This window comes from Papilio polytes, unplaced genomic scaffold (assembly GCF_000836215.1).
Source record: "Papilio polytes unplaced genomic scaffold, Ppol_1.0 DF824169.1, whole genome shotgun sequence".
Taxonomy (NCBI): domain Eukaryota; kingdom Metazoa; phylum Arthropoda; class Insecta; order Lepidoptera; family Papilionidae; genus Papilio; species Papilio polytes.
In genome coordinates, this window is record NW_013525035.1 from 4,597,208 (window position 1) to 4,620,951 (window position 23,744).

At 34.0% G+C, this 23,744-nt stretch overlaps 2 protein-coding genes across 3 annotated transcripts in view; one reads left to right on the forward strand and one right to left on the reverse strand.

Annotated features, from left to right (window-relative positions):
- LOC106111287 (round spermatid basic protein 1-like) overlaps positions 1-947 on the forward strand; it is a 16,275-nt gene extending 15,328 nt beyond the window's left edge. Inside the window, exon 13 of the mRNA XM_013293314.1 lies at positions 935-947. Coding sequence (XP_013148768.1) covers positions 935-947 — 13 coding nt within the window. The remainder of the gene's footprint in view (positions 1-934) is intronic.
- Positions 948-2,625: 1,678 nt separating this feature from the next.
- Positions 2,626-23,744, reverse strand: part of LOC106111445 — a 29,374-nt gene continuing 8,255 nt past the window's right edge. For both annotated transcript variants that reach the window (XM_013293550.1, XM_013293551.1), the window contains exons 2-17: positions 16,798-16,950; positions 16,209-16,378; positions 15,060-15,160; positions 14,427-14,498; positions 13,095-13,254; positions 10,851-10,945; positions 10,056-10,228; positions 9,172-9,229; positions 8,547-8,699; positions 7,297-7,400; positions 6,706-6,861; positions 6,194-6,353; positions 5,358-5,512; positions 4,682-4,818; positions 3,731-3,812; positions 2,626-3,428 (exon numbers count right to left, since the gene is read on the reverse strand). In XM_013293550.1, coding sequence (XP_013149004.1) covers positions 3,426-3,428; positions 3,731-3,812; positions 4,682-4,818; positions 5,358-5,512; positions 6,194-6,353; positions 6,706-6,861; positions 7,297-7,400; positions 8,547-8,699; positions 9,172-9,229; positions 10,056-10,228; positions 10,851-10,945; positions 13,095-13,254; positions 14,427-14,498; positions 15,060-15,160; positions 16,209-16,378; positions 16,798-16,941 — 1,923 coding nt within the window. In that variant the 5' untranslated portion in view covers positions 16,942-16,950 and the 3' untranslated portion in view covers positions 2,626-3,425. The remainder of the gene's footprint in view (positions 3,429-3,730; positions 3,813-4,681; positions 4,819-5,357; positions 5,513-6,193; positions 6,354-6,705; positions 6,862-7,296; positions 7,401-8,546; positions 8,700-9,171; positions 9,230-10,055; positions 10,229-10,850; positions 10,946-13,094; positions 13,255-14,426; positions 14,499-15,059; positions 15,161-16,208; positions 16,379-16,797; positions 16,951-23,744) is intronic.

The following is a 23,744-nucleotide window of genomic DNA, read 5'->3' on the forward strand; positions in this document are numbered from 1 at the left end:
GACTCTTGATAACTTAAAACCTCTAAAACGTCAAAAAATATGTCCCCTTCCCATCAGAGCCCAAAACCTTTATAACATAGACCCTTGATAATTTAAAACCTCTATAACGTCAAAAAATATGTCCCCTTCCCATCAGAGCCCAAAACCTCTACAATGTAGACCCTTTATAACTTAAAACTCTATAACTTAAAGTATTTTGTTTCCCTTGGACTTTAACTTGTCGAATACTGTATACAGATGTGTTCATGTGTTCTTATTTTTGAAGCCAAATTTATACAAAAGTTTTTACTTCTGTTAATGTATACATTTGCTGATTAGTACTTTCTGTACTCGAGATGATTTTTCTAGAATATACGACAATGCAAAATGTACTTGAAATCAATTTTCTAGTATTCATTTACGATTTATATAAAAATAAAATTGTCAACTAGTACAGGGTGTCCAGAAATTAAATATACAACTGAAAGTTCTAACACCAAATATATCGGATATATATCAATATTGGGTAAAATCAAATTTTAAAGACAAAATCTCTAAAAAATAATTTTATGTAATGAATGTGGGACATCCTGTATATAAAAAATTGTTTTGTTTGTATATTTGATAGCAAAATTGGACCTTATGCCGTCTGTAATAAAGTCTAGAATTCTTTTCCCGCACCATTCGTACATTGCCCTTGAAATTCGTACCATAGATTAAATTCCTTGTAAATAGATAGGGTTACTTGTCTCGTAGAGGCTACGCGGTTGTAAGCGCAGTTTTAGATTACGTCAACAGTTATTTTTTCGTTTTTTTTTAGAATTTCTGGAAATAATATTGTCAGTTGAGTTGTTTTTTTTTTTAGGTTTTCTTTATTCTTTAACATATATTGGGATTAAATAAGTATAAAAAACTTAACTGTAAAGACATAACACCCTCAGGGTTTTTTTGTTAGGACCATGTTTTGATTGTATTGAGACAGCAAAAACTTTTTTAAATGTATCTAAAAATACTTCGGCAATAAATGTTGAAAGCCCTGTCCCACCAAATTGTAAAAAATCTGATAACAATCCAATGTTAAGCTATCTGAGCCTCTATCAGCCAGTTGTGGGACAGGCCCTTAATCTTAAAATACCAGTGATTTTTTTTTGGCTCATGTTAATTGGAATATAATTGATTTAGTTTTGTGGAATTAATGAATATTAGACCTCAAAATCTTGCCTAATGTTGACTAAAGTATGTTTGTACAAGTGATTTAATATTTGATCTCGCCACGTTTCTAAAACTGCGCTGTGAATGTGATTTTGTAAAAGAGGTTAACGGAACACGAAATTATAATAAATAAATTTTAAGAGGGTAAACGATAAGTTGAAATTCACGCATATTTCTAAAGAATTGCACTAAGGTTATTAAAAATTTAATTCTGATAGGTTAGTCTGAAGTAGACGTTATTTTTTTGTGATTGTTTTATTTATTACGTCCCCTTAAGGTAACAGTGAAGTGGAATCAATATAGTATTTTTTTTACTACAATACTAAATTGTAGTTCTTTTGTAGTAAAAATGTTGTTAGTATCTGAATTTTGCTTTTTATTTTAAGTAACAACTCTTGGAATAAATCAGATTATCATTTTCAATATAAAATGATATATTTTTTTAAATAACATTTGGGCAACTCGTTTTATACAAAATTCAAAGAATATGTGAGAGCCAAATTCAAAATTTATTTAAATAAATCATTTACGTATTAAATAAAAACCCTTGTCAAATTGTCAGTCTTACAAATAAGTAAGATTGTTCTCGGAACTTTCATTAGAGAAATGAGAGAAAATTGTGATATTTGTCACATTTATGTTTACCTGGTTAATTTATTGTTTCAAGTTTCGTATACATTTTTTTTGAAAATAATAAAATAGATTTTAAATAGACATTGTTTTATTTATAACCTAAAAATAACAAAAAAGGTAGTGGCCGTATAACCTTGTAGATCTAGTCAGCGACAGACCTTTATTTTATACTAGCTGTTGTCCGCGACTTCGTCCACGCAATTTTAACATAAAAAAGCAGCCTATAATATAGCCATGTCAGCTTTAGTGAAAGTCTGCTCGAAATCAGTCCAGCCGTTTGATTACTTGGCTTGCGGTAGAGCTCGCTTTAACATCTTCGCACTGCAGGGCTCGCCCCCAGTAATACCACGACCGCACAGAAAACAGGCGTCAAGTGGACGCAATTCCGCGTTTTATCTGATGAATGTGGTGCTGGAGGCCCAATTTTAGGACCTTTCCTGTACCATCTTTTTCTTATAAAAGAAAGATTAGATAAGTGGATTTGACGGTGGAGATGACACATAGGAAGGGGAAATATCCTCTTTGTGTGCGTCTCCTCGTTAGGATAGGCAACGCGGATGTCTGTAGACAGCGGTCGCTTCACCATTTTGGCGCATTTAGCTTGCTCGTTTGCAACCTCCTTATATAAAAAAATGACAGACAAAAATCTTTAAACGCGATTTTCGTTTTCAGCAACGCAGATAAAATAATTAATAAAATCTTTCCTCTGTATATTAGTATAGATAATACAACTTTCATCTTTTAAAATAAGAAAGTCTGGCTTTGGTTCTTTGGTAAATGTTATGAAATAAAACAAATAAATAAAAATTTCGAATCATTTATTAATATAGCGATAGTTTAACAATGACAGTACAAAAATGAAAAACAACACTAAATTTCCAATTAAGTACAAACATAAAATAAAATGAGTTCAGTCAATCAGTAAAATTATGAAGATTTATTGTCAAAGAGTAAAATAAAATGTGCCAAATCTTCCAAATATCTATGAAAAGATTAATCTATGTGTAAATAAATTTATATAAGCAAATAGCCTTGTCGATGGCACTTATATGAAAAATAAATATGTTATTATTTCTAAAACTATATGTTTAAAATATGAATCATCAAAACAGAAATTATACTCAAAATGTATAACTAAGATTGAGATTGTCAGAGATTCGATAGAAGACTTCACTTTAGTACAAAATCTTTTAATAAAAAAACTTATTTTTAGTTAAAAACCTATAAACTAGTTTTAGGTTAAATTGGCGCGAAAAATCCTGTCCGCCATTTTATATATTTAGAAAATTTGAGTAATAATTGCACATTTTTAAGGCACTTGTTACAAAATGCAAACAGCATCAGTCCTATTTCGATTACAATAAATATTTAAAAAAATGTAACTTAAAAATATTGCGGGTAGTCACAAAAAAAAAATTAAACAGTTTTTTCTAATTAGCTTACTATAGCACTCTCAAAATGTATATTATTATTGTCGATAAATCAGTTAAAACGATTATTTTGTTGTGAATTTTGCGACTACCCGCATATTGAGGCAAGCATCGACTTGACAAGATTATAAAACACTTTGGTAATCGAAGGCAGTTGGCAGCGAACACTCCTCACTGAAATATAACATTTATATGAAAAAAAGAACACAACAGACCTAATTTCCATTAAATTCCAAAACCCTTGAACATATAGTTATTCTTTCAATGTCATAGACAAAACAAATAATAAAATAACTAAATTTCTACCAAACATGGGATATATAAAAGATTTTACAGTAAAAATTCCAAAATGGCCGCGACCACAAAATGGCGGAATGACATTTCTGACCTCAACATCGGCATCAAATGATGGTAATAAGCAAGATAAATAGAAAAAGAGAAAATATCTAGTTTTAATAAAACTAAGTAAATCTCACCACAAAGCGGTTCACTTTGGGGGTGGTTGTTTTGGTGACGACGTTTTGCTGCACTTTCATCTTCTCAAACTTCTCACGCAAACTGAAATATAAACAATAAACAAATATATAAAAAATACTTTTGAAACAAGCTGTATTATAGATTTTAATTTTTATATTTATAGAATATGTAATTGCGTGTATACCTTAATGGACCCCCTATTATTTGGGGGTTCATATCAGTTTTATATATTGGGGGTCTATGTAAGTTGTGTATTTTGGAGATTAATTTAATAATTATACTATTGGGGGTCCTTGCTTTAGTGGGTTTTATGTGTGTTGGGGGTTCATGTAAATGTTAGGGGGTCCCTGTGAATGTTGGATTGGGAGTCTATGTGATAATTTTACGGAGTTTCTTTAAATGTAGTATGTATTGGGGGTCCCTGTGAAGGTCTAGTTATATATTTGAATGTTGTGTTGAAGGTCCTTATAAGAGTTTAGTGGGGTCCATGTAAAAGGTAATGCCCGCTTTAACATCTTCGCACTGCAGGTCTCGCCTCTAGCAATACGACCACACAAGACAGGTGTGAAGTGGAAGCAATTCCGCGTACAGTCTGATGAGTGTGGTGCCGGAGGCCTAATTTTAGTCTCTTTCCCTTTCCACCCTTTTTCTTAAGAGGAATGGATGGGAAGGTAAAGTGGATTTGACGGTGGAGGAGACGCATAAGGGGAAATGTCCTTTTTATGTGCGTCTCCTCCTCCGTCAATAAAAGGTAGGCAATGCATCTACAATTGCGGATGTTTATGGACAGCGGTCGCTTTCCATTTCGGTGGATTTACCCCGTTTGCCATCTTATTATATAAAATGATTTGTGTTAAGGGTTTTAATAAATGTTGTGTTTTGAAGGTTTCTATGAGTTTTAGGGTTTGTTGTTTAGGTTCATGTGAGTGTTTTTTGTGGTGTATACTGACCTCCTGGCGGTCTCCAGCTGGGAGTCGTCGTCATCATGTTCCCGTACGAGGAGGGTGCAGGGCGCACGCGCAGGTTCAGACTCCGACCAGTTCTCGAAGCGTTCGCGGAAACTCTTTGTACGAGCTAATTGTTGAGCCTAAAGAAAAAATATGTTTTATGTTAATTTTAGGTTCTTATTTTATTTAATTTACATGAAGAAATACTAAAAAACCTTAAAATAATTATTAATATAGTCCGTTTTATTATGAAATTGAGAATTACAAAGTTGAGAATTTAGAAAAAAGGCTATATATTTAACTACAGTTGCTCGATACTTCGTCAACGTGTAATTAAAAATAGTACAAACTAGCTTTTGCGCGTGACTCCGTCCGCATGGAATTTAAAAAAATGCGAGTAGCTTATGTGTTCTTCCAGGCTATCCTCTACATCTATACCAAATTTTATCGAAATCTATTCAACGTTTAGGCTACAAACTCTAACAAACATCCATCCATCCAAACTTTCGCATTTATAACATTAGTATGATAGTATGAATAAAGCCTATGTTACTGACAAAGTAGCTTTTTTTATTTATTTTTTAATTCTAGTTAAATTACTAATAATTATTAATAACAAAGATTACACAGTAGTATAGAACAAAACTAAATATTGATTTACCCTCCCAATGTAATTTACCTGTTTCAAGGCGTCGTCCCTATCCCTGGCGAGCAGGTATTCCCTGGCTCGCTCCTCCTCGCTGTCCTCTTCCTCGCTGCTGCTCTCCGAGGATTCCCCCTGGTGCGCCTCCTCCCCGGGGGGAGGGGGAGTGAACCGCTTCAGCGGCTTCGGACCTGGAGAGGAATTTATCCGACTTCAAGGACCAAAATCTACAAATGCGTTAAAATGTAGACTTTAATTGTTCTTTGTATTTTTAACTAGGTTATTTGGGGGAGAGATTTATCCGACTCAAAGGATCAAAATATATTAAGAAAGCTACACATTAATTATCTTTATGTTTTTAATAATTTCTGGTACGGTTTTAACCGTATATTAGAAACATGACAATCTTGCTTTTTTACTGCTTTTAGATTGTAGTTTGTCTCTTTATCGAGAATTTTTTTTCCAATTTATTTACCTAATTTAAGTCCCTTTATCTTTACCACCCTTTTCTTATAAGAAGAGGATGGGAAGGGTAAGTGGATTTGACGGTAAAGGAGATGCATAGGAAGGGGAAATATCCTCTTTATGTGCGTCTTCTCCTCAGTCGGATAAGGGTAGGCAACGCATCTGCAAATGTGGATGTCTATGGGCAGCGGTCGCTTCGCCATTTTGGCGGATTTAGGTAGCCGCTTGCTTGTTTGCCACCTTATGTTATAAAAAAACCCTTCAAACACAAAATACAGTTTTTGTTAAAGACGATTTCTAAAAAATATGCCGACTTTTTCGCTCTACGTCACAAAGAAGCTTATTCACACTTATATTATTTCTTTAAGCCTTATTTCCTCCATTAAAGAAGGTTCTAGAAGTGGTACCTTGCTGGTCTCCATGCCTGTGCTGCTGCTCCTCCATCTGCCTGAAGACGGAGATCATCCTGGAGGCAGTGTGGCGGTCTGCGGCCAGCGCTGCGTCTCCACCCCCGCCCCCGCGCACCACGCTTGGCTCCTGGTACACCTCGGGGGAGGGGGACTTTCGCTGGACACAAACGGTACAAATATTACTAAACAATCCAAATATTACCAAACAATCGAATATATTACCAAACGATTTCAGTATTACCAAAAGGTAGATATTACCAAACGGTCTTAATATTATTATATGGTCTAGATATCACTAAACGACCTTAATATTACCAAGTTATGAACTTTCGAAACTACTCGTACTCTACTTTTTAAATGAACTATTGTTTAAAACATGCGACAAGAAAATTTATAGTAATTTAAGTGCGAATATTTTTTTAAATGAAAAAATTAGATTAATATTACCTAGATTTATGTTATAAATCTATACAAGAGACTGTATTCAGTAAGTACCAAGTGTAAGTTACCTGCGCATGCCTGGGCGGCGTCATGCGGAACTCCTTGCGCTCGGTCTCCGGTCTGTAGGTCTCGAAGAAGCGGAACCTGTCCGAGATGTCCGCGGTCTCGATCTTCACCTCCTCCACGCGGTCTGCGGCGCGGACCACGTCTTTTGGTACGAAAGGCTGGAACATTTATACGTTAGGTGAAAAATATAGTTACATATTGTGTACTAGCTGTTGCACGCGACTTTGTCCTTGTAAATAAGAAAGTACAAAACACTCTATGTTACTAATAATGTAGTTTTTTGAAATCGTCTCAGTAGTTTATTTTTATTTTTAATTACTTTGTTGTGTTTTTTTCTCTTATTCCTAATTGTGTTGTAGTGGTGATAAGATTAAATGTTGTTTTATTTTATTTTATTTTATTTCGCTTTATTTTATTTTTCTTTATATAACTAATATAGACCAAATTATTTGGTAATTTGTGACATGATCTCTGTATTTTATTGTTTATATGTATAAAACTTTCAATTATGTGTTATGGTCCTTCGAGTCGGATACGAATTAGTGAAATTTAACCCAAAATCAAATATATGTGGATGTTAATGTATAACTTACAATTTCCTTCCTCTTGGGTGCGTCCTGTGCCGGGGGAGAGACAGGCAGAGTCTTGGCGTTTGCGTCCAGTTCCAGGAAAATGGAACGAGATTTCTTTGCTATACCTGTAAATGAAATATACCATTACTAGCTGTTCCCATGCGACTTCATTCGCATGAAATTATAAAAAAATAATTGTATTGTTCACGTTTGTCAAGTTATCAATTGCAAATGTCAAACCATGGCAACCTTGCTTCCTTGATGTTGGCAACAACTTATGGTCTCTTTCCCACATTAGGGTTTTTATCCAAAATATTTACCCCTAAGTTTAACGGCGTGAAAATATATAGCCTAAAGCGTGACGTAAGTGTAGGGTTTTTTATTTAAAAAAGAGTTATTTGAAAATATGGTGTAATTGCTGACATCTTAGGCAACAAAGAAGTGTGTGTTTACGCTTTATTATAATAGTATAGATTTAAGTTTAATACCTTTAAATATAAAAATTGCTTGTAATTTTCTTTTCTGGTCGATTTTAGAATCTTTTTAAGACAATTATCAAGAATATTAAATGAATAAGAGAAATGGCGACTACCAAAAAAAAATTAATTAATATTTATTAAATTTCATTACTCATGTTCTTTATTATCTTATTATTAGTAATGCGTTGAAATTATTAGAATGTATATCCAAAACGGATAAGTACATGAAGTTTGTCACAGAAGTAGAAAATAAAAAAACGAGATACTCTATAATGCTATGCATACGGAATTGCAGGCGACCGCTAGTTTATTACATTCATAGAAGTTTCATGTATTTAATTGTTATTTTTTTCTTAAATAACAGTGACAGGGGTTTGTAAAAAATGGCCATAACTTAAAGATATAGCGTTTTCAGTTATTTGATGAATAGAGAGAGGGTACCAGAAAGTAGATTTTTTCCTATTAGTCCCGTCCCCTGCCAAATCCACATATTTAGTCATCACCAGCTCACTATATGTCCCTATCGAGGAGCTCGGAGCCTACCCTAAGTTAGTGACTAGGCCATAGTCAACCTGCACTGCTGGTTTACTTCACACATATCTTTGAATTTCTTCACCGATAGCAGCATCACGATGTTTTCCTTCACCGTAAGAACGTCGGGTAAATTATGTACATATGAAAATTTGAAAAATCGAAAATTGGTAGAGCGGGATTCGAACCCAAGACCTGTAGATTACAAGTCAAGTGCTTAAACCACTGAGCCACTGACGCTCCGTTATATTTAGTACTGACCTTCATTAAATAATGATTTATCATCAATATCCCTATTCCTAGGAGGTTGGTTCTCATCATTGAAGGCTCCGTTCTCGAAGCGCTGTTTGATCTGGCGAGCTCTCTCCGCGTCCAGCTCCAGCTCCCGGCAGATCTTCTCTGATGATGTTTGACCTGATTTAAGGATAAAATACATATTTTAGTACATTTCGTTAAGAAAAACTCAAAAACTACCGGGTAGTTTGTGAATTTTAAAAAAAACTTAAAAACTACCGGGTAGTTTTTCATTATTTTAAAAGAAAAATTCAAGATATAACAGGAAATATGCAAATAGGACTATAAATGTAAGAGTAATTAATTTTAATACATAAAAATTGATCGAATTGAGAACTTCCTTATGTTTGAAGGCAGTTTAAACCTTAATAAAATAATTGCTAGTTAGTAATGATTGTTAGAATTTGTAGCCTAAACTACCAAATGGAAATCGATGTAATTTTTGGGAGGAGAAGAATCTGGTAGAACACATAGGCTTCTTAGTAATGCATTAAACACATTTTTGTGTAAACAACCTTTCACAATTCGCTAAAATAGCGAAATATTACATCCGCAAATGCGTTATTTGTTGCTAGCTAGTTATAATACTTACTCTGTTCGCTCTGCATTACGGACTGTTCGTACATCTCCTTAATCTTAGCCTGTTTACCCTGAAATTCAAATTAAAATAAATAAACACAAAGAAAATATAATTTTATGATTTTTTTACAGGATTATTATGCAATAATAAATATTTTGACGTCAATCAATGTATTGAAATTTTAGATATTGTCAATTTTGACATATATCCGTCAATATTTTCTTTTTTAAATAAGAATAGTGTAATATTTCTGACAAGAAGATTACAATTATTTTCATTGTTTTTATTGGGATTTTTTCTTATATTCACTGCATATATAATTTTTATATTTCTTTTGTCCTTCCATCACAAACGATCCTTGTATTTCTCTCTCTCTCTCCACCTATTTCTTACTCACTTCCTATTTTTCATGCTTTCTACTTATTTCTCTCACTCTACACTAGTTTCTCACTATCTCTACCTATCCCTTTTTTTTATAAAGTAGGGAGCAAACGAGCAGCGTTAACGATGATGTTCATCAACGCTCAGACATCCCCAATAGTAGAGGAACTGCAGTTTCGTTGTCGGTTTGAGAAGTCAATATCTCACTGCCTCCACCGTCTCTCTGCCTCTCCACCAGTCTCTCTCACTCTCACCATTCGTTTCTCACTCTCTCCACTCGTTTCTCACTCTCTCCATCCGTCTCTCACTCTCTCCATCCGTCTCTCTCACTCTCTCCACTCGTTTCTCACTCTCTCCACCCGTTTCTCACTCTGTCCACTCGTTTCTCACTCTCTCTACTCGTCTCTCACTCTCTCCACGCGTTTCTTAATCTATCCACCCGTTTCTCCCTTTCTTTACTTGTTTCTCACTCTCTCCACCCGTGTCTCTCTCTCTCTTTCTCTCCCTCTACTGACCATGAAGAGCCTGCTGCGTATGTTCTGTATCTCCTGCTTGCGCTCGCGGTGCCTGTCTGCGGCGGCGAGCGGGCCCGCCTCGAACCTGCCCACTATCTCGCTCATGTTGCACAACGACACCGGCTGCTCGCGGGCCCGCGTCTGCTGGTACGACTGCTGCAGTACGGCGTCGTCTGGAATGGAACAGCTGGTGTAATACTGTACAGTCGGGGAAACTGACGGTGGTCCACTTGAAATACAATCGTTTGGATTTTTTAAAACGAGACGTGAAAAATATTCGGTTAGTGAAACACGGCGAGTTTCTTTATTATTATCTTTTAGTACTGCTCATAACTATGTAATTATTTGTACGAAAAGGAGGAGTTTGCCTTGTTGTTTAAATTTATTTTTTTAATAAATGTCTACACTCATGACTTGCTACAGGATATTTTAACACTATTTAGGTTAGGGTGTGAATGAAATGGAGAAAATTTAATACAGCAGTAACATAAGATTACCATGGTAATTATTAGTATTTACCATCGTTGTCGTTTGTGTTTTTTAAATTAAAGAAATTACATGTGTAAATTTTTACTAATATTATAAAGACAGATTTGTATCTTTGTATGTATAGAAAACTCAAAAACTACTGGGTCGATTTCAAAAATTCTTACACCATTAAAAAGCTACATTAGTGAGTAACATAGGCTATATTTTTTTAACACGCGGACGGAGTTCCGAGCTACAACTAAAATAAAGTTTTATTATTACGTGGATGAAACTACAAGGGGAATAATTTGATATTAAGAAACTCACCATCGTCATCTTCTTGTTCACTAGCGCTGTGTTCTACTTCTACTCCATTCAAATATTCATCAGATACGCCGATATCCATTCCCTTTGCTTTGAATCTGAAACAAATAACTGTAACCTAGAGGGGTAGACAGAGACCTCGGCTTATACATACGCTAAGACGTTTAGTTTCGAGTGTTTTTGTTACGGCCTTAACTTAATGACTTAAGACGTAAGACGCTAACGTGTTTGTCGATTAAATTGCAATTAAAACATCCAATGAATACTTTAGTTATTAACTATAAGACTTATAAATGAACTTAGGAATGAACTGAGTATACACAAAATTAGTACTAATACGCGTATACTCAGCTTATTCCTAAGTTTAACTTTGTACCGCATTTATTTGTAAATGTGTAAGTTTTAGGGTGTCCCACCACTGGCTGATAGACGCACAGATAGCTTAATGACGTCACTGTTAGATGAGAACAAAATCCGATATTACCATCACATATTTTACTGGATTGTTATCAGACAATTTACAAGGAACAGACGTTTAGTTTTTAAACTGGGATCGATTTAATTTTAGATTTTTTAACACTAACCTGTTTATTAGGTTAATAATGTCCAAAGGAATATTTGAATCACTTTTTAACACAATTTTAAACTTTTATACGTAACACAATTACGGATGCTATTTTTATATCGAAAATTTTATTTATTGTGATAAACCACACGGTACAGTCTTATTTGAATTTAAAACATAAATGAGTTAATTTTTAACAGTAGTGTTCAGTACCAAGCTTGTGTATTGAATGATTTTTTTGTAATGTGGTTTGTGATACAGATGTTATTGGTACTAAAATAGAATCCAATGCAACGCTATGACGCAAAGTATCCACATGTAACGCGATTTGTATGTTTTGATACTTGAAATTTATTGGGGTTTTTTATGATTTAAATATATAGTTTCAATTTTTTTTTTTATAGATAAAATATTGTTTTTGAATAATGTTAAAGAAATTATAATTGAAATTCAGTAGAAATGTTATTTACTGTCTAGGTATTATTTTTAGAAGTCTTAGATTACTTAAGAAAATAATATTGGTGTATCTACTTTCAAAGTTTTTTTGTATAGATAACACGATGTTTTTATTAATAAGGAAACTATGGTAGAATTCAATTGAAATTTATTAAGCAATTAATTTATTATCTGTGGATTTATTTTAGAAAAGTTTGAGTGAATTAATTGTTAAAATGTCTGTGTTTATTAAGTATGTGATTATAGACTTAAGAAGATTAGACAGGTTTTATAATTTATCATTTCATATTATTTTATCTTAATAGTGAGAGTTATCTAAATAAATATAAATTCCAGTACATATTAAAAACACGTCAAGTCTAAGAAGTTTCGTGTAGACGTAAAATGGTACTTTATTTAACTGTTTACCTTATTGTTTTCCTCCTTCATAATATTACACATGTGGTTAATATTAATTTATTATTTTTTTTAAACTATTTAATAGTGTCGAACAAAATACCACAACACGAGGTAATTATAGTGTTAGCTTATTAACTATTTTTGATGTGTTCTGTATTCTTAAAAGTTATTTGTTAATCTGTGCCATTTATCAATACATTTATCATAAGGAAAATATTAATAAAAAATAAATTTAATAAAATACTATCAATGATCAAGATTGTTAGCTTCGACTACATCCTGGAAGAATGTTAAGTGAGAGTGCAGTGAAATTTAAACCGTAACTCACTTTATTTTGAGTTTAAAATCATATTATTCTATTGTACAAATAAAATGAATGTCCTTAAAAAGAAAGAGGAAGTAAGTCAAAATATTTTTACTTTCTTTGAGTGACGTCCATTTAACAAAAACATTTTTAATAAAAATTAATCGGCTATTTTAAGATAAGTGGAGATTTTAAAATACTGTCTTTTGAACTAAACTTCTATTTTTTTTTATTATATTTTTTTCTATATAATTACTTATGTCATGTTTGTTTTTTTTGTTGTTTCTGATTACGTTGTATCTTAACACAAGTGGGGCGATTACGCGTAATATGTCAACTAACTATAATGTATCTTGTAACTATGTACCAATCTGTATTTTGGTTTAAGGTAGTTTTAGTTTTTATTTCTTTAACAAAACGCAATGATTAATATTGACTTCCGCTTCCGTTAAAATGGCCTCCGTAACGAACCTAGTTCAAACTGCTTCAGTATAGCTAGTGTGTGTCTCTGAGTGCAACTTACTTGGCTATCTTAGAGAGCAGTGCGGATGACTTCTCTCTGGGTGCGCGGGGCTCCAGCGCCGGTTCTGGGGATTTCTGATTCGCTCGTTCAAACACTTCGAATCTAGACTTCACGTCTAACTGAGCTAGCTCCTCTAGACCTAGGTCTGGTTTATCTGAAGCTAGAATGAAGTTTTTTTAAGTTTTTTTAAGTTTTTTTTTTATAACATAAGGTGGCAAACGAGCAAGCGGCCACCTGAATCCGCCAAAATGGCGAAGCGACCGCTGCCCATAGACATCCGCAATTGCAGATGCGTTGCCTACCCTTATCCGACAGAGGAGGAGACGCACATAAAGAGGATATTTCCCCTTCCTATGCATCTCCACCGTCATATCCACTTCCCCTTCCCATCCTCTCCTTATAAGAAAAGGGTGGTAAAGAGAAAGGGACTTAAATAAGGCCTCCGGCACCACACTCATCAGACGAAACACGGAATCTTCTGGAGTCTTCTGTGTGGTCGTGGTATTACTGGGGGCGAGCCCTGCAGTGCTAAGATGTTAAAGCGGGCACTACCACTGTTGTAGTTGATTCCCGCGACTTAGATAACTTTGTTCTGAAGGAACAATTATAAACATCTCAAATGAAATACGTAGTAACCAACATCCATCCATACTTTCCTTGTAATAATATTAGTACGATACTAGTTTCGAAATAAAATTTCTTAGGGCCTGTCCCACCACTGGCTCAGATAGCTTAATGACGTCACAAATTTTACTTCTTGGATTGTTATCAGACAATTTACAATTTGGTTGGACAGGCCCATCATAGTTTTATCTTACTTTTAGTGGCTCAGTGGTGAACACTTGACTTGTAATCTACAGGTCTTGGGTTCGAATCCCGCTGTAATGTGATTTTCGAATTTTCGAATTTTCATATGTACATAATTTACACGACGTTCTTACGGTGAAGGAAAACATCGTGATGCACATATTGGTGAAGAAATTCAAAGATATGTGTGAAGTCAACCCGCAGTGGGCCAGCGTGGTAGACTTTGGCCTAGTCACCCTTACTTAGGGTAGGCTCCGAGCCCCTCGGTGGGGACGTATAGTGAAGCTGGTGATGATGATGATGATGAAATTGTCGAATAACTCATAGATGTAATCTATATCTATACTAATATTATAAAGAGGAAAGATTTGTATTTTTGTATGTATTGGACTCAAAAACTACTGGGCCGATTTCAAAAATTCATTCACCGTTAGAAAGGTAATTTATCTGTGAGTAACATAGGCTATATTTTTTAATTTCACGCGGGCGAAATCGCGAGCAATAGCTAGTTTAATATATTCTTACCTCTAACAACATCTGGCGGTAATTCCACAGGGCTACTCTCGCAAATTATCATTTGATGTTTCTTAGGTGCGGCTGAAACAAAATACAATTAATATTTTAAATAAATTGTTAAATGTATAAACATTTAACAATTTATTTAAAATATTATCGGCCTTATGGCCGAATATTGAAACGCGTCAATAAGGAAACGTTTATTTCAACAGTGGTAGAGCCCGTATTTATCATCTTCGTAAATAGGTCGGCTCGCCTCCAGTAATACAACGACCACATAGAAGACAGGCGTGAAGTGGGAGTAATTCCGCGTTTCGTCTGATAAGTGTGGTGCCGGAGGCCTAAATTGAATCCTTTTCCACCCTTTTCTTAAAAGGTGAGGATGGGAAGGAAATTCGGATTTGACGGTGGAGGAAACGCATAGAAAGGGGAAATATCCTCTTCATGTGCGTCTCCTCCACCGTTAATTAAGGGTAGGCAACGCATTTGCAATTGCGGATGTCTATCGTAGGCAAAAGGGGTAGCTACCCCTTAGACTTTAATCATGTAAAATAGACTTAAAAATCTACAAATAAGGCCAATTTAATAATAAAATTGTATTTTTTTGTGTGGGTAGTTTAAAAATTGAAAATATCTATCTACCGTCAACTTCATCTTCATCATCGACTGGTTTCGGCTCAAATAGTTGCTTGAAATGAGGCTTGCAGTACAAAGTTGTGTGGTCACTCTGGTATGTCTCCACTCTGCAATATTTACGGTAACATACCAGTTTACGATAGAATCTTGGCTATATTACCTTCCCTCTCCTTTTTTTTTTTTAGATCAAAGCAATTATAATTGTACAATCATACTAATATTATAAATGCGAATGCTTAGATGGATGGATGTTTGCTAGAGTTTGTAGCCTAAACTGCTAAACGAATTTCGATGAAATTTGCTATAGATTTAGAGGATAGTCTGGAAGAACACATAGGCTACTCACTTTTGATTTTTTTATTTCCACGCGGAGGTAGTCGCGGGCGAAAGCTAGTATAGACATAAAAGCTACAATAAGGAAGGTTTAATACAAACAAATATATCGATTACTTTTTCGAGAATATATTGTTTTGTGTATTTAGTTGGTTTTCTTTGAATATAGACAGCAATATCATTGGAATTTCACGGTAAGATATGTACAATCACGGAAATCTGCGGTGTTCCAGAATTCCTTGTTCGTTACAAGTACTAACTCCACTATCAATAACCAATTGCGCATACGCAATAAAAAAGAAATCGTGTACTGACCGATCATTTTTTATAGACACATTTCTATTGGTTATTGTACCGCGTGGTATGGGCATGTAATGAAGAGGGATGAATCGCATGTAACAAGCAAGAATGGCGTTAGTTATGAGTGTGATACACCGGTAGAGGTAGACATAGAAAGAGATGGATTCCGTGAAAGGTGACATGATGAAGAAGGGAGTGACTGAGATGACGGATGATAGAGTTATTTGGAGGACGAAAACCCGATGCCCCTACAGGAGTAGGATAAGGTAAGGGAGATGATATTGTACTGCATAGCTACAATGCGTGAACGTTTAAACGACAGTTTTTATAAATACAACATCGCCAGATTCCCCGATTGTACATTTGTTATGAATTCATACAATTATAAGCTATGGGAAAGACAGTAATAAATATAATTCCAATCATGAACGTCCAATATTTTCATAATAAACTTTCATTAACACGTCTGCTTCTGTGTTGTAACTCTAGTCCTTCGTGTTAGTACCCGTTTCCACTACTCACGTGAGCTGCTTGTTGCACTGCACACATCTGAAGCATTCTTTATGCCAGGCGCGTTTCTCCGCCTTCACTCGCTCCATAGCGTACACGGGTCGTGCACATTTCTCACACTGTGGGTTCGATTCCCCGTTTGTTGCCTTTAGCTTTCTGTGCAGCTTCTCTGAGCTTTTAGACTGCAAGTAAAACACTAATATTATAAATGCGAAAGTTTAGATGGACGTTTGTTGTAGTTTGTAGCCTAAACGGCTTAACGGATTTTGATAAAATTTGGTATAGATGTAGAGGATAGTCTGAAAGACATAAGCTACTCCCTTTTTGTTCCACTCGGATGGAGACGCTAGCGAAAGCTAGTATAAGATAGTATGTGTTGCTATAATTCAAAAACTAATGGGCCGATTTCAAAAATTCTTCACCATTTCCACCTTCTTCCACCATTAGAAAGCTACGTTTTCAGGTCAATTTTTTTAATTTCACGCGAACTAAGTCGCGGCCAACAGCTAGTCTTTTATAACGTGATTGAGACCTTGAAGAAGACTATAATTCAGTCTCCAAACTCATATAATCTTGTAGAATACTATTAAAATCCACTCACCACTGAAATAGACCCCTCATCCTTATGCCGTTTGGATTTGGTCTTCTTCTTCACCTGTCTGGTCTCTACGTGCATCTCCTGGTAGGTGTGTCGTGACTCCTGGACCAGGCTCTGCGTCTCCATGCTGGCAGTTACTGTCGCCATGGTAACTCACTGTAACAATGGAAACTGAACAATGAATTTACGAACATATCAACAAGTAGATGCTTGCGGTTTCGTTCACGTGCAGTTTAAAAATAACTAAAAGTAGCCAATATTATTCAGTGCTAATGTAGCTTTTTAATGGTGAAAGAATTTTTGAAATTGGCTTAGTAGTTTTAAGTTATTTCAATACATACAAAAATAATTTATTTTAAATAAAAATCTTTCCTCTTTATAATCTTAGTATAGATTATAAGATTACGCATACAGTCTGTCTAAGTTTTAAGTTTAGAAGCTTTTCTGAGGCCAAAGAACGAATCTATCTATACTATTATAATAAAGCGTAAAAACACACTTCTTTGTTGCCTAATATGTCAGCAATTACAGCATATTTTTGAATAATTCTTTTTTTAATAAAAAGCCCTAAACTTACGTCACGTTTTAGACTATATATTCTCACGCCATTAAATTTAGGCGGTAAATATTTTGGATAAAAACCCTAATGTGGTAAAGAGACCGTAAGTTGCTGCCAACATCAAGAAAGTAAGATTACCAAGGTTGCCATGTCATGTCATTTTGACACTTGCTATTGATAATTTGACAAATGTAAACAATAAAATATAATTTTCATAAATTCATGCGGATGAAGCCGCACGGCACAAACTAGTAAGTAATTTTCTAGATGCTTATAACGCTGTGATCTCGGACCACAAATACACTCAACCTCATCACCGTCACTAATGACAACTCTAAACTATTTGCATCGCTGTTTGCACTGCCAAATTGCTGATTACATGCACTTTAATTCCAAACTGTGGATTTACATTGTCAAGACACTTGTATGTACGGCCAAATATTGAAACGACATTCACGTTGTCCATACTAATATAAAGAGGATATATTTGTATTTTTGTATGTATTCTATTCAGCAAACTACTGGGCCAATTTTAACAATTCTTTCACTATTAAAAAGGTAATTTATCTGCGAGTAACATAGGTTACGTTTTAATTATTTTTTTTTTAATTTCATGCAGACGAAGTCGCGAGCAACAGCTAGTGAGATGTAAAAGGAAAGAAATAAGGTAATATAAGGTATACATTTACGAATACAAGTTTAACGAGAGTCGCGATTAAACAAATACCGACCGTATTATCTAGTAACTAGGGTGGCAATGACATGCAAACATCAGGACAGAGTATTAAAATTAAAAACATTACTACACTACATACTACACTGTGTTAGTTAATTTTGATTAACGACATTCTATTCATTGTTCTATAAAAGCTATTAGTACAATGTCTTGTTAAACCATAATTAGTTAATTAGACAATGAACATGTACCGGGTAGACTTACTACAAATAGCTCACTGTAAAAATGTAGCCTATAAATGTATTACAAAACATTGTTTTACATGTGTTTTTGTAAATGTGTGTGTTTTATACTTATGAATAGAAAATAAACAAGTTTATTTAATGAAATAACCAATGACAAATACGTAAGTTTCTAAGAAAGTTTTGAAGTATTTGTGTTATTTATTGTAAAGACATTTTATTTTTAAACCAGAGTCAAACTTTTGGCTGAATATAGAACACACCAAACTAATTATTTTTATTCCATTACAGGAAATTCCCAACATAATAGAATTCATGGTGTCCCTAGCTGGGATATACATAGACAGTGGGCACCGCGCTAGTCGACTCCGAAAAGTCAATCCTCTAAATATATCCGTGGCCCAATTAACTAACTGCAACTCGACACCATTCTTACATAAAATTGTACAAGAATTGCTCGCACATTGTATATTGCATTGCTGATACCTGTACCCAATAGAGGTAGGCAGAGATCATGGAACATTTGACATAAATTATTTCATCAAATCGTATACATAACATTTATTTACTAGTTATAGTATACTGGGAGGAACTTGAAATAGGTCTGATGCCTGCTTTCATCATTTAAGGCACTTATCTAAGTAAACATATGCCACCTAAATGTTAAGGAATGGTTGATATGGTCGGAAACCAAACGTTAATGTTTTTATAAATAGTAATTATTCCGAATTCCCTGATCTAGAGCCATCAAAATAATCATAATAATATTATAAATGCGAAAGTTTAGATAGATGGATGGATGTTTAGAGTTTGAATCCTAAACGGCTGAACGGATCTCGATGAAATTTGGCATAGATGTAGAGGATAGTCTGGAAGAACACATCGACTACATGCTATTGTTTTTTCTAACTCCGCGAGGAGTCGCGGGCGATAGCTAGTAATGGATAAAATTAGATTTGATTTATAACTTCAAGTATGTAAACAAATGATGAATGTACTGAAAATATTGAGGCAAAAATAGGGTTGCCACTTAGAATGACCCGAAATTTGCATTTTATATTGATTTGATATCTTCGTTTCAGATTTATGACTGCTATCTTTTTCATCTGGATTAAATTGTACAAAAACGGTTATTGTTACAGGATCTAGGGCTGACAGTTACAAGGATTGGTCGTCTTTTTTTCCCGACGAAATTCGGTTTCATGTACATTGTGGCAACCTTAAGCACAGAATATAGTGGGACGTTGTATATTCACACTCTGCGTGTATTTATAGCGAAGTTTCGTATCAGAGCGATCTCCCACCTGAATTCCAAGCGCGTCATTAAATGTTGTTTCTCTACGTATCGCGAATGTTGATTTTTTTTTATTATATCTTAAGTAATTTAAGTACAAATTTTACTCAGATTGTTAGCAGAGAAGATCGTAAGATTGTGGTGATGAAAATACTTTGATATGGACCACAAGATTTACCTAAATTTTTCGAAATTGTACTTATTTTCCATTTCATAAAAAGCATTGAATTCTAAATCAATACTTCTATACTATTATAATAAAGCGTAAACACAAGTGTGTGTTTACGCTTTATTGCTAACATCTTAGACAACAAAGAAGTGTCTTTGTTGTCTAAGATGTCAGCAATTACACCATATTTATTTAATAAAAAGCCCTACACTTACGTCACGCTTTAGGCTATATATTTTTACGCCATTAAAATTAGGGGGTAAATATTTTGGATCTAAACCCTAATGTGGGAAAGAGACCATAAGTTGCTGCCAACATCAAGAATAGTTTGCAAGGATTGTCATGTCATGTCATTTTGACATTTGCAATTGATAATTTGACAAATGTAAACAATAAAATAATATTGTCATAATTTCATGCGGATGAAGCCGCACGGGAACAGCTAGTTAGGTTATAGTTAACTTATTAACGTAAACAACATAACCTAGAAAGTTATGTAGAGTTAAAAAAAAATGAACAATCAATGCTAACTTAAGGTGTTTAAAGTATAATCTATACATATAATAAAATTGGATGATTGTCTGTCCGCAGGCCGCGTTTGTTCAGGGTAATCTCCGAAATGCCTGGGACGATTTTGACCGGACTTTCACTGCAGTGTAGCTGACATAGATGGGCATATTATAGGCTACTTTTTTCTTTACTGCATGGACGAAGTCGCGGGCAACAGCTAGTAAGATAATAAAACTAATGACAAGTCTTTCTAAATTAATTCAGTGTAGTCAACTATTTAGATTAGTCACAACGAGAGTTGAAGATGGAAGAGATCTTTCCCCTGTCTAAAAGTGTATTTCCTCAGCCAGTAAACCTTTTGAGTTTAATTTGTTCAGGTTGGTACGTCGTAACAAGAAATCGGTGCGCGAAATACGAGGCGTACTATCTTTAAACTTTAGCGTTGGGTTATTTTGGCACCGTGGCTCCAATACCGCAGTGCCAATTGTTGGATCAAATGTTTGCCCAAATGCCCTTCACCTGAACTTTGGGCAATGCAACGTATAAATGGATGTTTTTGGATATTTTGTACATTTAAAGATGATTATTAACGTTCCAGTTAGAGTGTGATGTGATGATGATGATGATGATGATGATGATGATGATGATGATGATAAAGTGTATTGGATATTTGTTTAGTGTCTAATAAAAAAATATTTGGCAATCGAGCTATACAATTGTGTCAAAGCATCTTTATTGAAGGACATTTAAAAATATTATTGTACTGTACACTATTGCTATCTCTGTTTGTTTCAATGACAGAGAAAGGGACGGGAATATAATGCAAGTACAATATCAAAATGTAAGAAAACAAGGTCGTAACCCACGAAATGCGCCTCATCAACTCTTTTTAAAATGTTTATGCGAACGGAGAAATTGGCGCGCGGTATGACCCATTTTGATACTTTAAATAACTTTATGGAAAATCCAAAAAGGTAATACAAGCTGTTGCACGCGACTTTGTCCGTGTGAAATTAAAAAATATAGCCTATTTTTCTCAGATAAATTAACTTTTTAACGGTGAAAGAATTTTTAAAATCGGTCAAGTAGTTTATGAGTTATTTCAATACATACAAAAATACAAATCTTTTCTCTTTATAATATTAGTAACCTCAAAACGAATGAATTGATTTTAAAAACTATAAATGAATAGCTACTCTATTATGGTATAATTTGAGGTTCGTATTTTTTGTCTATTTATTTTTTTTAATAGTAAAACGACAGGATGCGGGTGAACAGATGTGCAAGTATCAATGTTATTGAGACGCTGTATAACCCTTTTTCATTAATCAAAAGTCTTGTCACTAAACAAATATATTTAGCTTTATGTAGGTTTTCGACTTCAGTATAACAATAAAACGATATAAACATTTTACAGGTATTGAAATACATAAATATTGCTTGTTACTCGCAGATAAATTACCTTTGTATTGATGAAAGAATTTTTAAAATCGGCCTTGTAGTTTTACGTGAATCTAATACATACAAAAATACAAATCTTTTCTCTTTATATTAGTATAGAAGTAAAGACTAGCTATTTAAATAAACAGCCTTAGTTACTCGTTGATAAGATAGCTTTTTAATGGTGAAAGAATTTTTTGAAATTGGACCAGTAGTTTTTGAGTTTTTTCAATACATAAAAATACATTCTTTCCTCTTTATATAGTATAGATTTAATTATTTAAACTTTCGTAAGACATTTTATAATTAATTATTTTACGGCTTACTCACGTCATACTTTTCTCCGGTGACGGGTAATTAGTTATTAGTATAGATTGTTTCTGAATTCCTTTCTTTTTCTCTTGAATAAATCGATTCCCATGAGTACTGTTAGCATTTTATCTATGGATAATATTATGTGGTAAAAATAACTCTACGTTCTTTGTAATAAACATAACCGTCATCTTAGTTATGTGGGTTGATTGCGTATGGAATTTATAGACGTTACATTTTGCACGCGACTTCGTTCGCGGAATTATAAACGTAGTAAGTAGCTTACATGTTCTTCCAGACTATACTCTACATATATGACAAATTTCATCGAATTCTGTTCAGCAGTTTAGGCTACAAACTCTAACAAACATCTATCTAAACTTTACATTTGTCAAATTATCAATAGCAAATGTCAAAATGACATGACATTACAAACCATGGCAATCTTGCTTCCTTGATGTTGGCAGCAACATGGTCTCTTTTCCGCATTAGGATTTTTATCCAAAATATTTACCCCCTAAGTTTAATGGCATGAAAATATATAGCCGATAGCGTGACGTAAGTGTAGGGCTTTTTATTAAAAAAAAGGATTATTCAAAAACATGCCGTAATTGCTGACATCTTAGGCAACAAAGAAGGGTGTGTTTACGCTTTATTATAATAGTATAGATAGTATAGATAAAGCCCACTGATCGATCGATATAATCGGAAATAATCGGAGTCGTCTGTTTCATATATCACCGCCAAATTCCCCGACTGTACTCTTACTATATCGGTACGAAAGTTTTAAAGGAACACTTTCTTTTTAATGTCATATACATGACTAATCATTTTAGTTTGTATTTTAATTAAAATGAAAACATAACTTCTCTTTGATTACCGTTCAATGAAAGTGATTCGTCACTTCATGAGTCATAATTACAAAGTAAAACTCGATATAAAATTCAATGATTCCGCGAAACATATCTTCCTTTCTTTAATTTAATTAGATTCACGAGTAACATTCAAAATGATATAGCGGATATATTGACGAGAGAAGCGGATGAGAAAGCGTTTCTCAAAAAATGCCATCCTCCGCTCCTCGACAATTCGCAGTTTTAGTTTTTATTAAATTAATATTATTTATTAATAGTTCTTACTAAAGAATAACATATCTGAAAAAATTGCTTTATCAATATAGTACCTAGAATTAAGTTTAAACGACAATGAACAATTGTCTATACTAATATTACTTTATTTGATTGTTGAATGAATAGACTCAAAAACTACTAAGCCCATTTTAAAAATCCTTCTACCGTTAGGAAGGTAATTTATCTGTGAGTAACATAGACAATTTGTTTTATTATTTATCAATTTTACGCGGGCAAAGTCGCGAGCAACATGTAGTCACTAATAAATAGGTTTCAATTACCGAAAAATATAAGAAAATATATCAATACTCCAATTTTTAAGAGAATCTATAGAATTGAAAATGTAAAAGTTTTTACATGTTAGCTAACAAGTGTAAAAAATAAGCTTCATATAACAGTTTCGAAGTGCCTTTTAATCTTCGCTTCAGTTTGTCAATGTAACCGCTTACTAAACCATTCCAATTTGATTCGTGCGCACGCGCAGTGTTATAGCGTGCTGTCGCAGTGATTGCTACAAAAACTGGCCATATGATAGTCACAATAAACTTTCATCATATCTGCATACTTTACAGGATTCAAAATTACGATTGAACAAGCAATAATAAAGATAAACCTGTA